Source organism: Bidens hawaiensis, unplaced genomic scaffold (genome assembly GCF_021521415.1).
Source record: "Bidens hawaiensis isolate Kalapana, Puna unplaced genomic scaffold, B.hawaiensis_p1.1 tig00015852_1, whole genome shotgun sequence".
In the NCBI taxonomy this organism is placed as follows: domain Eukaryota; kingdom Viridiplantae; phylum Streptophyta; class Magnoliopsida; order Asterales; family Asteraceae; genus Bidens; species Bidens hawaiensis.
Window position 1 is genome coordinate 438,774 of NW_027492416.1, and position 22,865 is coordinate 461,638.

General features: G+C 37.0%; 2 protein-coding genes across 2 annotated transcripts; both read left to right on the top strand.

Annotated features, from left to right (window-relative positions):
- Positions 1 to 1,243: 1,243 nt before the first annotated feature.
- On the top strand, positions 1,244 to 2,239 carry LOC143549864 (uncharacterized). Its single transcript, XM_077040650.1, has one exon. It carries the CDS (start codon positions 1,244 to 1,246, stop codon positions 2,237 to 2,239), a length of 996 nt encoding a protein of 331 aa, XP_076896765.1.
- A 10,444-nt stretch (positions 2,240 to 12,683) lies between these two features.
- Positions 12,684 to 13,993, top strand: LOC143549865 (uncharacterized). The gene is made up of 2 exons (XM_077040651.1): positions 12,684 to 13,162; positions 13,423 to 13,993. Exons 1-2 carry the CDS (start codon positions 12,684 to 12,686, stop codon positions 13,991 to 13,993), a joined length of 1,050 nt encoding a protein of 349 aa, XP_076896766.1.
- The last annotated feature ends 8,872 nt before the right edge of the window (positions 13,994 to 22,865 follow it).

Consider the following 22,865-nt stretch of genomic DNA (forward strand, 5'->3'; position numbering starts at 1 on the left):
GGTAGCCAAGCCTTTCAGCTCCATAACCCTTCCTTTTAGCTTGAAGGAGGGCAGGAAGACTCGGACCGTTCAGCTTCGGTTCTCAGTAGTCAGAGCTCCTTCAAAGTACAACATCATATTGGGACGCCCTGGCATGAGAGTCCTCCGAGCCATTGCATCCACGGCGCATGGGTGCATCAAATTCCCTACCCCTTAAGGGGTAGTGACCATACGGTCCTCAGCTGAGATTGTAGCCAGTGTGGACCTAGAAGGAAAAACGAAAAAGAAGCATGTAGGGACCGAGGAGTGGGTCCTAAATGGGGAGTTCCCCGACCAGACAGTCAAGATAGGGACCACACTAACAGATAAAGGGAAGGCAGGGTTGAAAGAGCTATTGTTAAGGAACGTGGATGTGTTCGCATGGAGACACGAAGACATGACGGGGATTCCCCGGAACCAAGTTCAACACAGCCTCAAGGAATTCCATTGGATGGATCCTGTCAAACAAAAGAAAAGAAGTATGGGGCCAGAAAAAAGTCAAGTTGTGCTAAAAGAAACCCGGAAGTTATTGCAAGCCGGAATAATCAGAAAGGTAAAATACCCCTAGTGGATTTCTAACCCCGTAATGATAGCCAAATATGACAGCAGTTGGCAGATGTGTATTGACTTCAAAGATCTGAACAAGGCTTGCCCAAAGGATGCATACCCACTCCCCGACGTGGAGAAGAAAATAGAATCTTTGGCAAAATATCCTCTAAGATGCTTCTTGGACGCCTATAAGGGATACCATCAAGTATAGATGGACCCCAAAGACGAAGAGAAAACATCTTTATATACTGACGAGGGAACCTTCTGTTACACCAAGATGCCATTTGGTCTGAATAACGCAGGAGCCACGTACCAGTGTTTTATAGACCAACTCTTTGAAGAGCAGAGGGACAGAAACGTAGAGATATATGTGGATGATTTGGTCTTAAAAAGCAAACATGAAGAGGGAATGCTGATAGATATAAGAGAAACGTTTCAAACCCTAAGAAGGACCAATATGAAGTTAAATCTGGGAAAATGCTCTTTCGGAGTGGGATAGGGGAAGGTTTTGGGGGTGATGGTAACAAAGGGGGGAATTCGAGCCAATCCAGAGAAGGTGGAGGCACTGATCCAGATGAAGTCCCCCAAGAGCCTCTAAGAACTACAGAGGCTCAACGGGAGACTTGTGGCTCTAAACAGGTTTCTTTCCAAAATAGCATAAAGGACCCTGCCCTTTATGGCTGTCTTGAGAAGAAGTATAAAGAAGAGTAAGTTTTGCTGGCATAGGGAAGCAGAGGAAGCCTTCCAAGAGCTGAAGAAACACTTATGCAACCTCCCTACGATTGCGACCCCTCAACCGGGGGAGACGTTGATACTATACCTCTCCCAAACGTCAAAAACAATAAGTTCTGTGCTGATGGTAGAAAGGGGAGAAACACAGGTACCCATCTATTTCATTAGTCGTACATTGAAGGGACCGGAAGAAAGATACTTGCTAGTAGAAAAACTGGTATTGGCCTTAATTTACACAGCAAGGAAACTCCGGAGGTACTTCCAGGCACACGTTGTGCGAGTACTTACCAACCAGGCTCTACAACAAGTATTGTCGAAGCCTGAGGTCTCGGGCCGATTAACGAAGTGGGCAGTAGAATTGGGGGATCATACACTCGAGTATCGACCAAAGACGGCCATTAAAGGACACGTACTGACCGATTTTTTAGCTGAAATAGAAGAGGGAGAGGATAATGAAAAGAGAGATGAACGTGAGGCAAGGGGTAGGGAGAAGGCAAGAGACAAGGAACCTTGGTGGAAACTGTACACCAACGGGGCCTCCAATGAAGAGGGAAGTGGGGCAGGGCTAATTTTAGTAAGCCCCGAAAGAATAGAGCTGACTTATGCAATACGGTTGAATTTCCCAAGCACGAATAACGAAGTAGAGTATGAGACACTTTTGGTTGGTCTCAGAATCGCCAAAGGGATAAGGGTAAGGAAAGTGCAAGCTCATGTCGACTCCTTTCTAGTAGCCAACCAGGTGGGAGGGACCTACGACGCTAGGGACCAGAAAATGAGGGAATACTTGAGGGTGACTCAAGGACTGATGAAGGAATTCGAAGAAGCGGAAGTGATACACATTCCCAGGGGTTTAAATAAAAAGGCAGATACCTTGAGCAAGCTGGCCACAGTAGCTTTTGATCACTTGGCAAAAGAAGTGAAAGTGGAAACCCTCCAGTAACCGTCGGTAACAGAAGCTATGGTAATCGATGTGGAAACCCAAGGGGAAATTTGGATGACCCCCATCCTTGGATACCTTCAGGAGGGGAAGGTCCCAGGAGACAAAGAAGAAGAAAGAAAGTTGAGGGTCAAAGCATTATAGTATGAAATGATTGAAGGGGGTTTATACAGGAAGTCCTATTTGGGACCTTCCCTAAAGTGCATTGACGAGGAAGAGGCAGAATACGTGATAAGGGAAATACATGAAAGGATTTGCGGGATGCATATGGGAGCTAAAATGGTTGTGGCACGAGCAATGAGGGTTGGATACTACTGGCCAGCGATGTTTCTTAGCGCTGCCAAAGAGATACAAAAATGTGACAACTGTCAGATACATGCCCCGGTGAGAAGGAAACCAAAATCAACACTGATACCGGTAAGCTCCTCGTGACCTTTCCAAAATGGGGGATAGACATAGTGGGACCCTTTCCGGAGGGAATAGGGAAGGCAAAATTTTTAGTAGTGGCAATTGACTACTTTACAAAATGGGTAGAAGCCAAGCCACTCCGAACTATCACAGGTGAGCAGATCAAGAGGTTCGTATGGGAAAACACTGTTTACAGGTTTGGGCTACCATATGCCATAGTCGGTGATATAATGCTAAATATATCTAAATCCCTTGTATATTTTATATAATATTTTATTAGTTTTTGTTTGGTTTTTATTAGAATTTGTATATTACTAACATATTTGAATAATGTAGGTTCCGGAGGTTTATCATGGTTAAAAAGAGCTAAAACAAGCAAAACCGATGAACCGGAGCATCAGAATTGAACCGGACCGCAACAGAATTGAACCGGACCGGTCAGGCCCCCTCATCCAGAGCACCGCGCGACCGGGAGGCAAATTCCCGCCTCGCAGTGCTCTGGGCACCCAGTTTCGCGCATTTTCTTCGTTTTTTATCAGTTTTGGGCACAGGAAACCTATATAAACACCCCTAAACTTAATCCTGAGCATACCCTGCGAACCAGAGCCGAATTTGGAGTTTCCTGGAGCTTAGGATTGCAATATTTTGTGGGTTTGAAGGCTAGGAATTAGCCGGCGAAGTGCTTATCGATCAAGGACGAAGACTCCGGGTTTTATCGCCTTTATTCTTCCGTTCTTATTTATTTTCGCCATGATTTCATGTATTATTATTTTGTTTGATTTTAAGATGCTAGGCTAAACATTATAGACTGCCTAGGCTTATGATGAACCTATTTTGATGTTTGATTTTGACTTGGGATTTATTTATCGTTATGGTTTTATGAACTACTAAAAGGTTTACTTATATTAAATTAATGTATATGGATATTTAGGATTGTTTGATTAATTATTATTATTCCATAGTTGCATTGATTATTGTTTGTCATTATGATAGGTTGTTATTAGGTCAATTACTTTGTGTTTTTGATTATTTTATGATTGATATGCATTAAGATCATAGGAATAATAATTGTTAATTAAATAAACCTAAGTGTGTTGCTAACCTAAATAGCTGTAAGGTGCTAGGTTATTTATAGGTCTTTGTTGATCAGGATTGCTAGATTTAGTTCTTCGTAAGGAGTCCGTCTAGGTTTGATTGATTAGCGTTGTCTATCGAGTCAATTGAATATATTAGACTGCCTTTGATTTCCGCGCTGTAAGGTAGGATTTCGTATAAAGGAACTAGTTTGTAATTAATTAGGTGACCGTAAGGAAACTTGATTTTTAATATTGGCGTGCGTTAAAACTTATTAGAAATCTATAGGTGTCTCTTGAGAAGGGTCAGGGGGTCCTGTTCGGGTTATCTCTTAAGCGTCTATTTTATGATCCCAGTTCCATAACTAAGTATTATCCCGGGTTATTTGATAACTGAAATTTAGTGGATTCTAGCCTAGGTGGTTGTTCATCATCATCTTAATTAAGTCTAAGTTATAAGTTTAGTCGTCTTTAGTTTTCTTAATTAGTTTAAATTAGTTTATTAGTAAAACCCTCCTTAAACAAATAATAAATAAATAGTCGTGTCTGTAGTTAAGTTTAATTTAGCTAGTTTACGTAATTTAGCTAGTTTACGTAATTTAAAGAGTCCTGTGGGTTCGATATCCGGACTTACTTAGCTGTACTAGAGTCGATCGGTTCACTTCCGGTTAGTAGTTTAGTTGAGTTTTAGAGAGTCTAGAGTATTACTTAGTGTTTATTTTTAGTTAATTTAGTTAATAAATATTAAACTACTTCAAGCACATCAGTCAGCGATAATGGGAAGCAGTTTGCCAACAACCCATTCAAAGAATAGTGCCTACAATTGAAAATCAAACAGACGTTCACGTCAGTAGCCCATCCCCAAGCCAACAGCCAAGTGGAAAGGGCATACCGAAGCGTGGTAGAAGGAATTAAAGCAAGACTAGGAGGAGAAAATGGATCATGGGTGGAAGAGTTGTCTCATGTCTTATGGGCACGTAGAACAATGCCTCAAAACGAGCAACGGGGAAACACCTTTTAGCCTAACATACGGAACAGAGGCTATGATACCTGTAGAGATTGGGGCACCGACCCGGCGAACCCTGTAAGGGGAAAGGGGAGTTGAGGAAGACTTGCGGTTGAATCTGAATCTGGCCGAAGAAAGGAGGGAGGAAGCAGCGAGAAGAGAGGTGGAATACAAAAAAAAAAAAGATTGAAAGGTACTACAATGCAAGAGTCAGGGAGGTCAAGCTCAAAAAAGGGGATTGGGTGTTAAAAGAAAACGAGGCGAGTAGAAAGGAAGATCAAGGGAAATTTGGGCCCAAGTGGGAGGGGCCCTATCAAGTCATCTGGGCCGGAGACAAAAGGGCCTACAGATTGGCAGATTCGACAGGGAATGAGGTTCCCCGGACTTGGAACTCCATGCAACTCCGAAATTACTACGCCTAAGGGCACTATCAAAAGGGCTAAGGATCAAACAAAACAAGGAACCTCTCCATGAGGAAAAACAAGAAAGTCTAAACTATATTTTTTGTAACCATGATGTAAACATGATCCTAATGCAAGAAAGTATTTTAAGTACAATATGCAAGGCAATGAGTCCGTCTCATTAAAAGACAATAAGTATAACACACGAGTCCGTCTCGTAAATACTCATGCAACGCTCCCCCAAAGGGGAAGGCCTCGCTGGTAGGCTAAAGGTTAACCAACAAACATAAAATTAAAATACTAAGGCACACGTCAAGATAGTCATACATATCCAATTACAAAGACATACAAAGTTCAAACTTGCCCGCACAGGGGCACATAGTGGTACCATTATCTAAAAGCACACATAAAACAAACCAACACAAGTTACTTGTCCAAAACAAACCATCAAAACAAAACCTATGGCAAAGGAGAAGGAGGATCAACGACCGAGCCAAGGGCTTGGATATCCACAACAGAGATCTCAGGGTCCGATGAAACTTGGGCAATAATGGGAGGGACGTGAGAGGTAAGGGCCACAAAGGCCTCCTGAGCTTCCGCCTCCGCAGTGGGAGAAAACGAGGGAGCCTCCTGCAGGGAAATACCACGAGAGGAATGTTCATAACCTGCTCGAAGCCCATGTTGGAAACCAGAAGCAAACACTGTTCGATTAAGATTTTCCCGAACCTCCAAGGTCTCCCTACAACTCAAAGCCCGGTCATATACCTGTTTAAAACCTTGGGAAACAAGCCACTTTCGATCATCATCGTGCTTCGAAATGACCTCCTGAAGACGGGAGCACTCTCCCCGCAGCCACTCAATCTCCTTAGACAAACCATCAACTTTTTGCTCCCCTTGACTCTTGGCAACCTCTAGTTGCTCAACAGCAGATTTATGCTCGGAGCGTTCATGATCAAGCAGGTTTTCCAGTTCATGAATCCTCACAAGGGGAGGACTCTCTTCAAACTGCATTAACAATACAAGACAAAAATGAATAAAAAAAAGAGAAATAAAAGAAATAGAAATAAACCTTTGAGATCTTGGCCTGAGAATCAAGAAGGGAAGATTGAACAACATCAAACTCAGCAACTTTTCCCTGGGCAAGCTGAAGGGAGGCAGTCAAGTCAGAAACCTGCTTGTTAGAAGACTCCAGGGCAGCTTTCAACCCAGGAACCTCCAAACTTTGCTCCTCGGCCAAGTTAACTCTCTTTCGCATTTCCCCGACCCGTCGAATATAACCCTCAACAGACTTTTTCAAGCTTGCAACCTCTTCCTGACTATCATGGTACGCGACATTGACATCCACAAACCCTTGACGAAGAGAGGTACCTAGCACTAAGGTACGATACAGATAAGTACCAAACTCACCAGCCAAGACATCCGGTGGCATGGTTTGTACATGGGCATGGTCAACAAGGGAAATAACACACGTAAGGAATTCGTGAGCAAGATGGGAGGTATTAACGGAGGAATTCACTGTCAAAGACCATTTTGGGACAAAAATATCAACAGGGGGGATCACCTGAGGAAGGATTCGAAGAAGCTTCAGGGGCAATGGGGGCTTTGCCTTTGGGGTCAGCTTCAGCAACAACAGGATCTTTACTTGTGAAAACAGGAGCAGCAACGGGGTCGGGGACTGCTTCAGGAACCTTGAAAGAAAAATCATCATCAACATCAAAAACTTCATAAGCAGAAGAGGAGCTTTGACCAAAAGAGCCAAGATAAGAACATTTGGAGTTACGAAGACGACTCTTTAAGGAAGAGTCAAAAAGGTCAGAGGCAACATTCTTCCGTTTGAGTGAGTCTTGGGCAGCAACAGATAAAAAACCAGGGGCATCCGAGTCAGAAGAAGCATCAACAACACGAGCAGTTGGAGTGGAAGCATCAACATGTATGGGGAGAGCAACAAATTCAGCACCCTTCACAGGGCGTTTCTGAAGGATCTCCATCAAATCCATTTCTACAAAAAAAATACAAAAAACAGGTGAGAGTCAAAAACAAGAAATAAGAGAAAACACGAGGCCAATGAGAAGTAGGAAAGAGGTCACCAACCTCGGTCCCCGTCGGACGTGTCAATGGATCCGGCCAGATTGGACTAAGTCCCACCATGTACAGCAGGGGTTCAGGATAAGTAGCGGCCTTAGTGGGATTTTTAACCAACAGTTTATAAAGTGAATCATGAGCGTTAGGAAAGCCGGGGGCAGGATCATCGATATGAGAACCAAGGTGACGGCGGCGAGTAAGACCGGGGGCAAAAGAGGAAGAAACAAAGAAAAAATCATTCTTCCACTCCCGAGGGTAGAACCCGCAAGGGATATAAGATGTACAAGGGGGATGTTTACCACTCGCCGTCGTTCAAAAGTGTACCAATCGCCGTCTGCCTTCAAACAGTAAAACCGGCGAAACAAGGTAACAGAGGCATCTCCACCAAAAGCACGACAAGCAACCTCAAAATGAGTCACTCAAAGAAAACCTAAGGGGTGAACTTGAGAAAAGCATAGTCGATGGTGTTTCAACAGGGGGCAATCTAAAATTCAGTTAATGGGTAACGAATGTTTGCAAACTCAAGGTTTTTTGCAAACAAAGCAATGAACCCAGGGCGACTACAAGTCGTCTCGTTTGGCCCAGGAAGGGTAGGAGACTACGACAAACGAATATGGTAAGTTGAACAAAGGGAAGCCATTCTGACGGAGGACATTGTTGAGGTGATAGTAGAGCGGCCGTCACGACTCATAATGAAGCAAAGAACGGAGAAGACAAACCTGCGCAGGGAAGGAGAAGTCGCCGGAGAAACCTTCGGAAGAGAGAGGATCAATAATGGTGAAATGACAAGGGGGCAGTTAATTATTGACATTGGGAAGTTAAAATCATCAAAATTCAAAAGGAAAGAAGATTGGGCCAGACCTTTCAAGTGGGCCGAAGAAGGAAATAGAAGGGGTGCGAAGAAAACATGCCAATAGGAGAAGAGGCCCAAGGACAAAGCAGCAAATAAAGGATCGAGAAAAACAAAATGAGTCTATGGTCCTCGTCATAAATAACGAGAACAATAGACTGGGGGGACTTGAAGAGCCTACCCATAAGATGGGCTCATGGGCAGGCCCTAGCCCAAACAAGGCCCAACAAAAATGAGCCCAGTAAGCACAAAAAGTTCTAGAAGATGGTTTGGAGGGAAAAAGGATTGCGAGGGAAACTCATGCAACACGTCCGATCCGGTGAGTGGCCCGAGGCACGCATGACCCGGGATAGGGGGCGGTGACTAGGAGATAAAGATATGCGAAGATAGAAAGGCCCACGGGAAAGAAGATCGGACCGAAGGACCTAACCGGAAATGATAAACCATAGGGTCATGTGTATACACATTCTCTTCTATAAATAAAGAAGAGATAACATTTGTAATATTCATTCACTTAATACAATACACACTCCACACAACATACTTTGACTCCACATTGATCCCATTCTTGTGATTGTTAGGAACCTTCCCCGGCTAGCCGGAATAGGATCCTACATTTATAATTCTTCAGTGATCGTAGTTTGATAGAAGATAGCAAATCAATATATCATTCGTTGTCAAATGAGTTCCCAGTTCTTACACATATTGACAACAAAGAACTTTGAGGGTAAGTATAACCAATGTTTTAAAAATCGGGTTTTTACTTGTACCGGATTTGGCTAAAAAATGGTACAACCGGTTGAACCGGGTTATACCGGGAGGTTCAACCGGTTAAATAGTTTACCTTACAATTTCCTATAAATGCAACTTCAACTCCAAAAATAACCTAAACGTAAATGATTCCATAACGAAATATATATAATCCAAAATTAAGTTAATCCATATCAAAAAAATTAATTCAAAAGCATTCAATTTTTAAAAAATAGTCATAAAGTTTATACATTTGATGTTAATTGTTGGGTTAAAAGTAAATTTGATAAAATATGGGCCACAAATATCAAAAATTTCTCGGACTTAAAACCGGTTTGGCGATAGAAACCGGTATTTTAGAAAAAACCGCCGGTACGATATTCTAGCAAACCGGCCAAAAATACCGGACTCAAAATACCGGCCTGCTATGCGAAATCCGGTTTAACCGGTTCAACCAACCGGTTTGAACCGGTTTTTAAAACACTGAGTATAACCCTGAAAATTTTAAAGTTATTTAACCAATAAAAATATTTTTTGTTTCTAGCTTTTAGCTAAACTTTCGTTTTTAAGAGCATTCTCATCCCACCTCTTATTTTTAAACCAAAAATTACACTAAACTCAGTATATTTTCTCTATTCATTTCAATTAAATAATACTTTTTTATACCTTTTACCATTACATTTTTTCTTCCATACACTCACAACCACTTTCAAAATATATTAAAAAATTATATGGGATGAACAGTAGCTTTTTAAATATACAGAAAAATCACTACTTTTTCCAAAATATAAAAACTCTTCACTCACAACACCTTGAATTACTCTCTAAATTATAAAAACACCCCTCACATAAGATTTAGTTCATTTGTGTGTTATAAAAAGAACTAATATTCAAACAGAATCCATGATTATAGACGATAAAAGTTAATAAAAAAAGTATGAAGGTTGAAAGCAATGTTTTCTACCTAAGGTCTTGCATGGGGCACAAGATCAGCCTCACTGATCATTACAAAAACCAGTTTAAAACAAGTTTCTAATATCTCGTCTTTCACGCATTATTATGTAATCTAGACTTAGGTTATATTTTTATGTATTATAATTTGATAATGGTCAAAAGCCAGAAAAAAAGTCATACATGAAAAAAGTCAACGCCCGTTATATGACGGCTATGAGAGTTTTCTGGTACCCAAACAAAAGGATATAATATCCTTGTATGTACCGTTTCATATACTATAAATAGGCTATCAATTGTAAAGAATCGTTGGTCAATTTCATAATAGTAAACAGATTGCTTTGATTTTGTCTTGAAGACCAGATTTACCAAATTGATCCCGTGTTTTCTTGATTTAATCGTTTGCTTATGGATGATTATATCGTAGTTTTGTGTTCTTGACATCCAACACACTCATGTCTAAATGTACCATTTAAGCACACTTAATTAAGCATATAGCGTGTGACCAATAACAAATTCATAGGTTGCTCATAACTGCATCCCCTATGGGTGAATGACCAATGCATAGTTTCAAAAACGATAAAATAACCTTTCAAATATATATGTCTAGTCAATGGACCCATCAACAATACCCACAAGCTTTTCCCTATAAAAAAACATCCTTACATTTTCTACAAATGCCAAAGCAAAAGCAACCCAATCCATTGCGGGTGTATAAATCTCACAAAGCAGACGAAGGCGTGCTGATGTGACATATGACTTGCAATATTGGCGATACATCTATAAACAACAAAAGGTTGGAGGTTGTGATAGTGACAACTCATGTTTTTATTTTTGTTCCTGGTTGTTGCTCTAGGAGAAAGGTATCATTTTGGTCATGATATAGACGAAGAGGACAATCTATGAGAAGTGTATGCTAAAATTTTAAAGAAAATTGTGAACCAGAGTTATGTTTTTGTTTATCTCCATGTGGATGTGAAGACATCGTTGGTATATTGATATGATGCTACTTTTTTAATCAGGGTTCTTTGTTTGCAAATATATATACACACACACATATTTAACTTACTAAGATACCTAACACGCGAGAATACAATGATACACATTTGTATACCATTTATAAAAGACACATGATCACACATATTAAATTTAGAGTTAGATTTAGTGGAATTAAAACTCTTGCAAAAATTAATGCGAATCGAACGTGGTAAAACCCTAATAAAATTGGAAGACTTCAAAATATATAGGGACCTCAAGCTTCAACCTATTCACTGGAGAATGATAATACCTATATGCGTATACTCTTTCTCGGGGTCGAAATTAAAGCAGAGGTACACAGGGACTGAGAAACCCGAAACCTCAAATTAAAGATACACCAAAGAAAGCTTTTAACGTTACAATAGAAAATAATTAAGAAAAAAAAAGATAAGCAGCCCTCTGATCCCACATAATCGGCTTAACGAGTCTTCAAATTTTGATTTCATTTTTGCTTGGATGATATTGTTGTTGGGTCATGTGTTGAAACCCTATATGACAGTGGTGTGGTAGTAGTGGTGGCCTCCTTGCATACACGCCTTTATTGTTCGTTTTGTGTGTGCTTTATTGGTTTGCACGTGATATATGCTCTGTTAATAGTACACACGAGACCAAATTATAGTAAAACTGTAAAACTAGTTGAAAAGTCATTAAGTTGTGAACATATATAAAAATCATAAATATCTTTAAATGCAGGATTATTTATTATGAAAACTTTGATCTACAATATTAACTATCGTAAATAATAATCTAACGTGTATAATTTGGGAAATTTTCTAAAATAAGCATATATGAAAAACAAAATTCTAGTTTTAGGTATCATTTGTAAAAAATTCCAGAAATAGGTACTATAAATTAGTCGTGACGAGTAGTTTGTAGAAACCAATTAGAACTTGCCACGTGTCCTTAAACTAACCGTAACGAGCACGTTCACTAATCAATTACTCGTCACGACTAAATAAGTTTCATTTATCGTAATCAAAGCCCACGAGTAATTCATAAGTCTTTTAGTCGTGGCGAGTAGATTATAAGGTTAAACTAGTCACGACGAGTTAATTACTAATAAACTACTCGTGTAGGGAATGTTAACCGAGTAAATTAGCCGTCACGACTAAAGGACTTATGAATTACTTGTGGCATTAATTATGAGTCATGAAACTTATTTAGTCATGACGAGTAAATGATTAGTAAACGTGCTCGTTACGGTTAGTTTAAGGACACGCGGCAAATTATAATTGGTTCTACAAACTACTTGTCAAGACTAGTTTATAATACTTATATCTGTAATTTTTTGCAAATGATACCTAAATTTTAAAATTTGTTTTCATAAATGTTTATTTTCAAAAGTTTTCCTATTTTAATCGAGTACTTGCATATATCGATAACTAGTTTTTTTTAACAGCTAGCTATTTAAACAAACAAATAGGTTGTAGTGAAAGTATATCATTAAAAATGTCAAAGTTTCAAAGTTATAAAACAAATATTTAAAATTTCAAAGTTATTAACCTAGATTATTATTTGTTTCTAGTTTTTAGCTAAACTTAATTTTCTTTTGAAGTTATAAAAAGAAACAAATATATTTTATTAAACTAACAAATTAAATCGAGGTTGTGAAAGTGTAAAACCAATTAAGAAAAAGAATTAATAGTTACAAAGGCGCGCAATTTAACTTTAAAAAGGAATAAATTTAATTTACGGTGACCGTATTTAAAATTGAAAAAATAACTATATTAATCCTTAGCACAATAAAACGTGGCCCCCAAGGTCTTTCAATTTCCCTATAAAGATGACCAGAGACTCGTACCTCAAATCCAAAACAAAAAATTAATATAGTTCTTCTTTAATCCCTACAAATTAATCCTCAAGCGTTAATCTTGTTTTTCTCATATATATGGCCTCTGAGCTTTTTAGCGAGATGTTCATGGAGATTATGTCAAGATCAACCTTGAAATCTCGTGACACCATGTGTTGCGTTAGCAAAGTATTTAACACACTCGCAAACGAATCGTATGTTGTCGATCAATTGAAGAAAAATAACAAGATGGTGTCGGGTTATCTCATCCAAAATGTGAGAAGATGTTTGATGCACATCGAAGAGTTTACACCGTCTCCGGGATCAAGCAGCCTTGATCTTGCCTTTCTTCCATATGATGCTAGAATTCTTGCGACGTCGGAGCAAGGAATTATGGTGTTTCAAACCCACGATCCAATGGAATTCAACAAAGAATTTTACCACGTTTGCAAACCTACGACTAAGCAGGTTTTGGCATTGCCAAATCCCAAACGAAATGAAATGGTAGGGAGGTTCGCGATTGTAGTGATGGGTTCGAAACCATTACGTTACAAGATCATCAGAGTTTCTGACCGCCCGTAAGTCTCTCTCGATCTCCCCTCTCTCTTTATAACTAATATAATGTTTTTAGAGAATGATTTACATTAAGTTTTATAAAAAGTTGGTGTTTCAAAACATGCTAACTAGTAGCTTAATTAGTAAATTGCATTTTTTGTGATTTAATTAAGAATGTGAATGTTGCATTCTTCTTTCCTGGAAGTGTAAGTTATCGGACCGCAGATTAACTAATGATAGTGTGTAGCGACTTACGTTTCTTTTTTTTATAAATTTGTTGCAGTGAACTGAGACGGTCCTGGGGAAAGTTGAACACCTTGTATGGTTGTGATATATTCGACTCATTGACGTGGGAGTGGCAATCACAAAAGCATATAAAGTTGGCTGGTCATTGTGTTTCCTTGACTGACTCGCTACCAATCACAGTGAGTGGTTCGATCTACATGTTATTATCGATCCATGACATCTTGAAGTTCGATGCGTATTCAGAAAAATGGAAAGTGTTTTCGTCTCCTATTCCGTATGATGAATCAGCCTATTCAAATCCACCAATAATGCTTGTGAAGTACGATGGAAGGTTGGGGTTGGTATGCAAATCAACAAATGCGGATGGTTGTTGGGATATTTGGGTTATGAAGACGGATGGAGTGTGGGAGAAAGAAGACGTTGCTGTTAAAAGTGAGAGCGAAAGGGAGTCACTTAAGGCGTTATATGATTCCGGTACAAGCGTTATGGTGCAGTGCCATACACTTGTTTTACAAGTTCAAACAAGGCAACAAGATGGTCAGAAAGGTCGAGTTGAAGGACACCCCTTATCAAATGTTCTCCTTCCGATCAGATTCCGAGCCAGTTGATTTGGTGAGTCCACGCGCGGAATCAATCATAGACATGGGTGGATGTTAAATTCTTAATATGGTTTGGTTTGTATTCGGTTTGAGATGTATATATGGTGCATGTTACTCATTCTTTTTGTAGTGTCATTTGCTTAATATTGTGTGTTATAAAAAACTATTCAAACAGAATCCAAGATCAGCATAGACAATAAAAGTTGATAAAAATATGAAGCTTGAATGCCTTTGAAAGCAATGTTTTGTATAAGTTCTTGCATGGGTCGCACCAACCTCAATGACCTTTATAACTAAACCATTTTAAAACAAGATTATTGACAGAGCAAAATCTGTTTTCGTCTTCAGTAGAACAGGTTCCTAGCCTGGTCCAAGAAGACACACCGACTCAAGGTCCAAAAATGGCTTGATGAGACTATGGGCCATTTGAGCTTCTTTCTTTCAAGTACTGGGATTTTATGTTTGTCCACGCACTAATAAATACAGTATATAATTAACTAAACAATGTAATATCTCTCTCTTGTCTTTCACACATGCATGACTAAAGTCAGTTTAAACACACCTAAACTAGTTTTATCAACAACATGCTATGAGAAGGTTCTTACACTATTTATCTATTAAAAAAATAAATTAAATTAACTACAGTGCACAGCCCAAGCCGTGAGATTAATTTAGGCGATGATCCAACTTCATTTAAATATTCCTTTTTCCATTCTTTTCTTTCAAACAATTTCTTTTGTATATACTTTGATTTTTTTTAATAATTTATATTATTTAATTTATTTTAAAATTTTAAAAACACAGTCTTGTTTATTTTATTTTTATGAGCTTTTCGATATAAATTTTGTTAAAAACGGAGCACTTTCAAAAACATGTATTTTTTATAATATTATTATATGTAAAATTAGTTTTGTTACTTGTAAAAACTCTACTGAAGGCGAACAACCTTGAAAATACTCTACCGAATGAATTATAGACCTATCAAGTTATATGACCAACAAAGCACAACTTCACAATAGAGAATCTCATAATGCTCTAAAAAACGATTTGATTGAGCATATATGACAAAAATTTCACCTTGATGAATAATTATGTAGTTTCCATCTTATGTACTTGCAATTTTAAATTTAGTGTCATGCTTGTAACTTGAATTATATTTTTAATTAAATATGTTTGATGAACGTAGTTTTTTTTTAATTTTTTATATTTAAAATAATACAAAATTTAAAAAATAAGTATTTTTTTTAAATTTTAATAGATTTTATAGAATAAATTAAAACCTAAATAAGATACATGTATTAAAATAATTGGATTAGATTGGGTTGTGTATGTGGAAGAGAGGTAAATTAATTTTTTTATTAAAATGTTGGGTTGGGTTGAGTTGTGAATGAAAGTGAAAATTGGGTTAGATTGAGTTATGTATGTGGAAGAGAAATAAATTATTTTTTTATTAAAATGTTGGGTTGAGTTGAGTTGTTGATAAAACTATTCTAAGCATATGGCATTTGACCAATAAAAAATTTGTAGGTGCAACTTCACACCTGTGGGCGACCATTGTGTGACATCCCTCGATTTCGGGTCAAATTGTATTTATTTTGTATTTGTTTTTATGTTGTAAACCGACCCGGTTTATATCCCGAACATTTCAAATATATAAAATATTGGATTTTATGTTACTAAAACATTCCCGCTTGTCTAATTTGAAAAACCCCTTTTACGGATTCGAAAACGGACTTAAAACGCTCAAAATACATCAAAAACGGACTTCCGGACACGAACCGACTCGTAGCGAACCAGCAGCTTCATCTCCTTTTTTTTGTTGTTTTGTGACTTGTCTTGACCCCCCTTTTGCATGCAAACCTTGATATTTAATCCCATGCTTGACCCTTTCAACCCACCCTATATATACACCGCTATCCCCTTCATTAATCCCTGCTCATTCATCTCTTTCTCTCCTAATTTTCAAGCATTCAAAGGTGTTCTTCATATTTTTTGGCAGTTTGACTTTCCAAAGTCAAACTGACCATAGTCTTACATTATAATCAACTTGTTAACACTTATTAATACTTGAAGATTGTTATACAACCTATATATAATAGCACCCTTTGTACCTTCGACGGGCATTTCTCCGGTCTCGGTCGGTTAAGTGTCCCCATAAGACAAAGCTACATGGAGGACTCGCAGTAGTCCTTGATTATATATTTTCCGCATCTAACCATCTAACTTGTTATACTTGTTTAACTTCTGTTCATCTTAGTTCTATTTTACATTTTGGGTTCCATGGTTATGGGTTTGTAGAGACTAGCCTCGGTTACCGTAAATAGCTCCAAACCGGAAGCCGAACTCTTGTTTACTAGTTTGTTTAAATAGTTGTATAAACATGTTTTATGTAAGATTTGAGTTTCTAAAATCATTTTAATTAGTTCCATGGTTATGGGTTTGTAGAATCTAACATCGGTCTTATCCCGAAACAAGATCCGAACCGGAAGCCGAATTTTCGTTTAAAGACTTTGTTGTTGACTTTTTGTATGTAAAACTTTGGTATTATTATTTATAAATAATTTTACAAGTTCTATGATGTTTGGACATGTGGTAACTATTCTTGGCCTTATTCCAAGATAAAAACTGAACCAAACCGAACTAAACCAAGTTTACTCGCTTAAGACACACAAGTGTATTTTTAACCATTAAAGCTTATATATTTCTTTAAAAATACTTTATAAACTGATTTTAATTATTTTCACAAAGTACTCGGAATGTTGAATCCAACTTGATCTTATAACAAAGTTTGGACCGATTAAACCGAACACTCGCTTAACGGACGTTGTTAGTTCTAAAACAATAGAACTACATACTTGGTTAAGTCTCTTTAAGATTTATTGAGTTATCTCATACATTTATTATTTTGGGAAAGTTGAGTTTGGGTTTGGTCAAGTCACCAAGACCCGAACCGACCACCCGAACACTCGTTAAAACCCGTTTTAGTATCTATATTATAAAGGGACCTGCTTTCTTGCATTTTTACCCACCTTATTACTTAACATAGGTTGAGTAAAATTAAGGGCTAGATACTTTAACCCGGTTTCGAGCAAACTTATATTTTTAAAGGACTATTATTATAATTTCTTAAATATTTACATTTTAAACCTTAAACTTTAAATTATTTACATTTCTTATCATTTATTTTCATTTAAAGACTTCCAAGACAACTTTTCTAATACAAGACTTCTTCTCCTTTAGACGTCGTTCGTTAAACTCATCGTTCCGGTTAATCTCCAAATCATCAAATCTTTCAAGTTTATTACTTGAACGTGAGTACTTTCATCCCCCGTTTTCATTCTTTTATATTTTGGGGGTGACATTGCAAACTTATTAAAATCCAAATGATTTATACTTGAGTCTTAAACCACAAACTTTATTGTATACTTTACTTAAATAAATGCTCGATTTGGTGTTATATGCTTATATGCTTAAGTGCTAATGTGTTTACCGCTTTTGGATGGTTGATTCACAAAATCCGAGTATATTTGGCATCCCCTTATAGAAAGGTGTCGTTAATGTATTCTTATTAACGATTTCATACAAAATCCGAGTATATTTGGCATCCCCTTATAGAAAGGTGTCGTTAATGTATTCTTATTAACGATTTCATTTATCTAAATTGTTGCTATTATTCATTGTTTTGTATACAAGTTGTGGAATTTCATATTATATATCTATTGTTCAAAAACTATGAAATTGCTCACCAACTTTTGTGTTGATAAATTCTATTTATGCAATGTTACAGGTTTGACTTTAGGTTGACTCGAGGACTTGAAGAAAAAAACATTATCAAGACTATTAGGATATTAGCAAAACGAACAATATATTATTTACTATGATTTGAATTCGGTTATTGTATGAACAAGTTATGTGACTCTTTGTGTTTTTATGAATTTAAATGAGTTGATTAAATATTGTCACTTAATAGTGTCTTGTGCGATGAACAATCGGTTGCGCCCTGACGTTTCCGTCTTGGTCGAGGTGTGACACATTGGCAATAACGTGTCTTGTCACCAGACTCATCAACAATATATCTGGACTTTCCCACACAATCGATCCACAGACGCCAAATCCAAAAGCAGGACGCCCAGCCCCATTGTGGGTGTGTAAAATTTAAAAAGCATAATAAGATCTGCTTATCTTACAATGACTCATGATATTTGCGATACAACATCTAAAAACAACAAAAGGTTGGAGGGTGTGATGGTGATAAGTCATGTTGTTTTAATTTTTGTTCTTCTAGTTCTTGTTCACTAGGAGATAAATACGTTATGAGGAGGGCAAACTATTTTGGTCATGATATGTACGAGGACGACAAACTATGAGAGAGGTGTATGTCTTGTTTTTCAAATAGAAGAAAAATATGTAACATCGTTTTGTTTTATTGTTTATAAATAAATAATGTGGACATGTTAATGCATCTATAATCCGGATAATATGGTACTTTTATAATCAGGGTTCTAACATGTGGGAATACAACAATACGAATCTGTATACGATTCATAAAGACACATAATCGCACGTATTAAAGTTAGAGTTAGATTTAGTGGAAAATTCTTCCAATACTTAAATGCGAATCGAGCATGGTAAAACCCTTATAAAATTGAAAGACTTCTAAATATATATGGTGAACTCAATCTTCAACCTTTTCTTTTAGAAGTTTCCCAAATTAGCCTTATTTGATTAAATTTTTTCAAAATAGCCTAAGTTTATAAAAAAGTCCCTAAAATAGTCATTTTTTTCATCGGATCCAACGGAATTTTAACACCGTCCGACGGAATTTTTGGACATTTAAAATCGAGCCACGTGTCAACGTATTAATGGATCCGACAGAACTTTTTAAAATTCCGTCGGATACGATAGAATTTTAGTGGGTCCGACGGAATTCTTCATCTTCTACCTTTCTAACCTAAACCTCCATAGCCAACCTCCATTTCCATATTTCTTATTTCTCCACAAAATCAAGCAAATCAATAGTGCAAATCGCTTAGTTTTTCGAGGAGAACCTAACCATAGTGTTTAATTTCACTATGTAACTCAAAATCAAAAACCCCTGGATTGAAAAATAAAGGGCTCGTCGAACAAATTAAACAGTCGAATTCGACGGAAGCATGAGCTGAACCGTCAGATCCGACTGTTTAGTATTACGTCGGTTTGTTTCATTAATCCGTTGGATAAAACCGTAAACCGTCGGATCCTACAGAATAGTATGCTTCGTGGCGCGTCCTGATAGGGTTATTAACCCGTTGGATCAGGAATGGTTTCTGTCGGATCCGACGGATTAGTTTGGCTATTTTTGAAATTTTTTTTGGTCTTAGGCTAAAACTAGGGGTCAAAAATGGCTACTTTGAGAACCCCCCCCCCCCCCCGTCAATTCACCCATGGAGAATGATAGACGATTTATAATATTTTTTAACTAGTGCCACATGACAAATGCCCACCAATCAAATTTTTTTTTTTTCATTTGTCTCACTCACAACCCTTTAGAGCATCGACATTGGGCCTCATTTTCCAAGGTTTGGATGATGTGGTATGTCATACCCCGACCAAAGGCGGCGGAACATGCAAGGGCGTAATGTATTGATCGGACAGTAGATCAAAAGACACTAATTAAAACGACAATAATTATTGAATTCATTAACATTAAAGCAAGTACACAATTACAATAATCGAATCAAATACATCATACTTTTGTATTTTGAATAAATATCTTAAGACAAACTAACTATCTTCAATCTTGATAACATCAAATACTTGAACCTTTAGCATGTATAAAAATAGAGTTTGTCAGCACGAATATTGGTGATAACAGATAAGTTTAAGTTTAGATATATATAGATAAAAATCACAATTCATATATCAATGATGAGAATTAAACTTCTTATGAAAACGCAAACAATTAAATACATGTGGACCCTTTCCTATTTATACAAAATCAATGTACTTGGGTAACTGTATGATCATACTAGATGAGAATAGATGAGAATGGGATATCAAACCACCAAACAATAAAATAAACACATAAGCACATAGAACATAATCATAGAGCATGCAATAATCACACATAAAACATAAATTGAATTGTGTTTTGAATAGATGTGGTAATAAAACTCGTATAATGCATAAGATATACATGCTACCTTCAAAATATATAAAAGATGAAAAAGGGGTGTGTAAACTAACCTTGAATTTGGTGTGTTGAAAGATAAAGATCTTGGTTAAGCGTGTAAATGTCCTAACGTGTAAGCCCTATATAAAAGTAATAACGGTAATTTTTAGTTTGTGTTTGACAAATAATTAACTAATGATTATAATGTTATGATGATATGATAACTTGTACTTGAAAAGGGAAAAGAAAAATGATAACAGAACTGGTCAATTTGCTGACTCAGAATAGATAAATTATATAAAAAAAATGAAACGATTCCCAAAAATTATAAAAGAAAACTCATGTCAACTAAATCCATGTATTAGGAACAACTTTCATTTATAAAGTTTGGTCAGATTTGGACCCAAGGTTAGCTAAAACTGCCATTTTCCTGAAAGGATACAGATCTACGCACTGACTCTAAAATAACGATTGTGAAGCCATACGAACAAAACAAAATACAAATAAATAATCTTTAGAACCGTAACTCAATAAGGTTAATGATAGGCTTTGGCCTTGCATCGTATGATAATACTATAAATGAGAATATGATGGACCTCCCCGAATGCGGTAAATAAACACGTAAGCACGTATCAAGTATATTTGATCAATCACACACAATTACACGTTTGCTAGTTGAGATATATATATATATATATATATATAATACGAAATACGGATTAGAATGCATACATCCCCAAAACTTATAAAAATCATTAAAATAGAGGGGAGTGATAAAACTCACCTTATGGCGTAGGCGAGCGAATAAAAATAAGAATGAAATAAGAGAAAGTAAGCGAACCGTCTGTTAACACGTTAAATGAGATAAATCAAATAAACCTTAAACTTTGAGACAAATAACTACGAGTAAAACCAAAATCATTGCCGCTGGAATCGTTCCAAATGGATGTTTAGAACTCCGGTTATGAGAATTTAAACGTTTAAGCGAGCTGGTACTGACCAGAATCCGAACAGTGAGTCAGAAGTCGGGTTTTGGTCAGTAGCCTTAAAATCTCAAAAAAAAAAATAATAAAAGTCTCTTGGACCGAAAGTTGGTTCCGACCAGAAGCATGAGAAAACGAGTAGTCAAAGTTATTAACTATTTTGCCCTTAAACGGGTTTGACTCAAATTGGCCCGTCAATACCCCGCAATCCCATAAATTGGTTGCTGATTATTGACAAATGAGTATTATAGAACAATTGACCAGTTAACAGCGTACCCGGATTATGCTTGAGTTAACGAGAAATCGAGGTCAAAGGCTAAACAAACTTCAAAGTCAAACTGCAGCTTTCAATCTTCAAGTAAACGAGCAAAAACGAGTGGGGAAACGTCGGGAATGGTAAAGTTATGGCTGGGAATGCTTGAGTTCAGTAAAATCTAGGGTTTGGAGTTATGATATGCTTATATAGTCATTATATCAGCTTATTGGACAATAAACAAGTCGATTTTGGTAAACGAATCATGCATTAATGATGAAATCGGGTCATATAATCATCAGTATATTGATCAAATTACTGATTTGAACCTAGACACTATTCCATACTAAATAAAATAACTTGTTGCTCAATTTTCGTGATTTAGGATCGATTAAGGAAAGATTTTGCATTAAACAAAGATTAAAAACGAATTTGGCTGATCTTATGGTTCTTCGCGTCGCGCGAAGAATATGGGTCCCCTCCTTCGCGTTGCGCGAAGGGAGGGTTTCCACCAGCTTTCCACTTTTGGCATTTTTAGTGCTTGAAGTTCCAAAAATGCATTTTTTAGCTATTTTAAGCGACTTTTAAGAGTTTCTAAGGGCTACATGGCACAAATGAAAGTTAAGGAATTATAAAATAAGATAAACAAAGTTAATTTTACCAATAATTACACGATTTCACTAATAAGAAAGATCAGAATACATTCCCGAATCGGATAAACAAATACGAATACGAATACGGAAAAATCAAATTGTTGATGTGGCATTCTCTGAACAAACCACTTTACAAACTCCAGCATTTTGGATGAAGTATGCCAATGTGAAGTTCTTTGATGCAGACAAGTAATGGACAAGCAAAATGGGTCACAATGTCTTGTCTCTCTCTCTCTCTCTCACACATATAGTTTTAATATTTTTTTGTTGGGGCTTGTGGATGTTTGTTGTTGTAGAAAAAAGTCGGGGTTTCAAGGAAAGTTGGGTATATGGTGTGGTGATGATGTGACGATTTGTATGAGTTTGTTTTTTAGATATTCTTAAAAACATCAAGTCTGCCTCATCTCTTCTAATCATTCTTTTAAAAGATGTTTTTATGAAAGAATAAAACTTTCATCTCTCACCTCCACCATACGCTCTCTCTCTCCTCTAAAAAAAAATCCTATTATGATTGTGGATCCTCTAGATATTTATTTAGGTTAGGGTTGTTCACGTGCCGAGCCAAGCCGAACCAAGCGAAGGCTTGCTCATTGCTTGGCTCGTTTACAACCGAACGGCTGAAATTCGAATCGAGCGAAAAACGAAACAAGCCAATCGAACCGAGCATTTTTCCATCGAACATCGATCTATTTCGAGCATTTTTTATTTTATTTTTTTTTCACTTTAAAATTTTCAATAAGAAACAAGTTTGAAGGCTGTAAATAATACATTTTGTAAACAAATTAGTACTTTTTAGATAAACGTATAATAGGTTGTAAATTTTTAGGAAAAAGATGTTTGA

Coding starts and splice junctions, on each gene's coding strand:
- LOC143549864 (XM_077040650.1), top strand. CDS start 1,244: ATGGCTGTCTTGAGAAGAAGTATAAAGAAGAGTAAGTTTTGCTGGCAT.
- LOC143549865 (XM_077040651.1), top strand. CDS start 12,684: ATGGCCTCTGAGCTTTTTAGCGAGATGTTCATGGAGATTATGTCAAGA. Junction 13,163..13,422: donor ATCAGAGTTTCTGACCGCCC/GTAAGTCTCTCT, acceptor AATTTGTTGCAG/TGAACTGAGACGGTCCTGGG.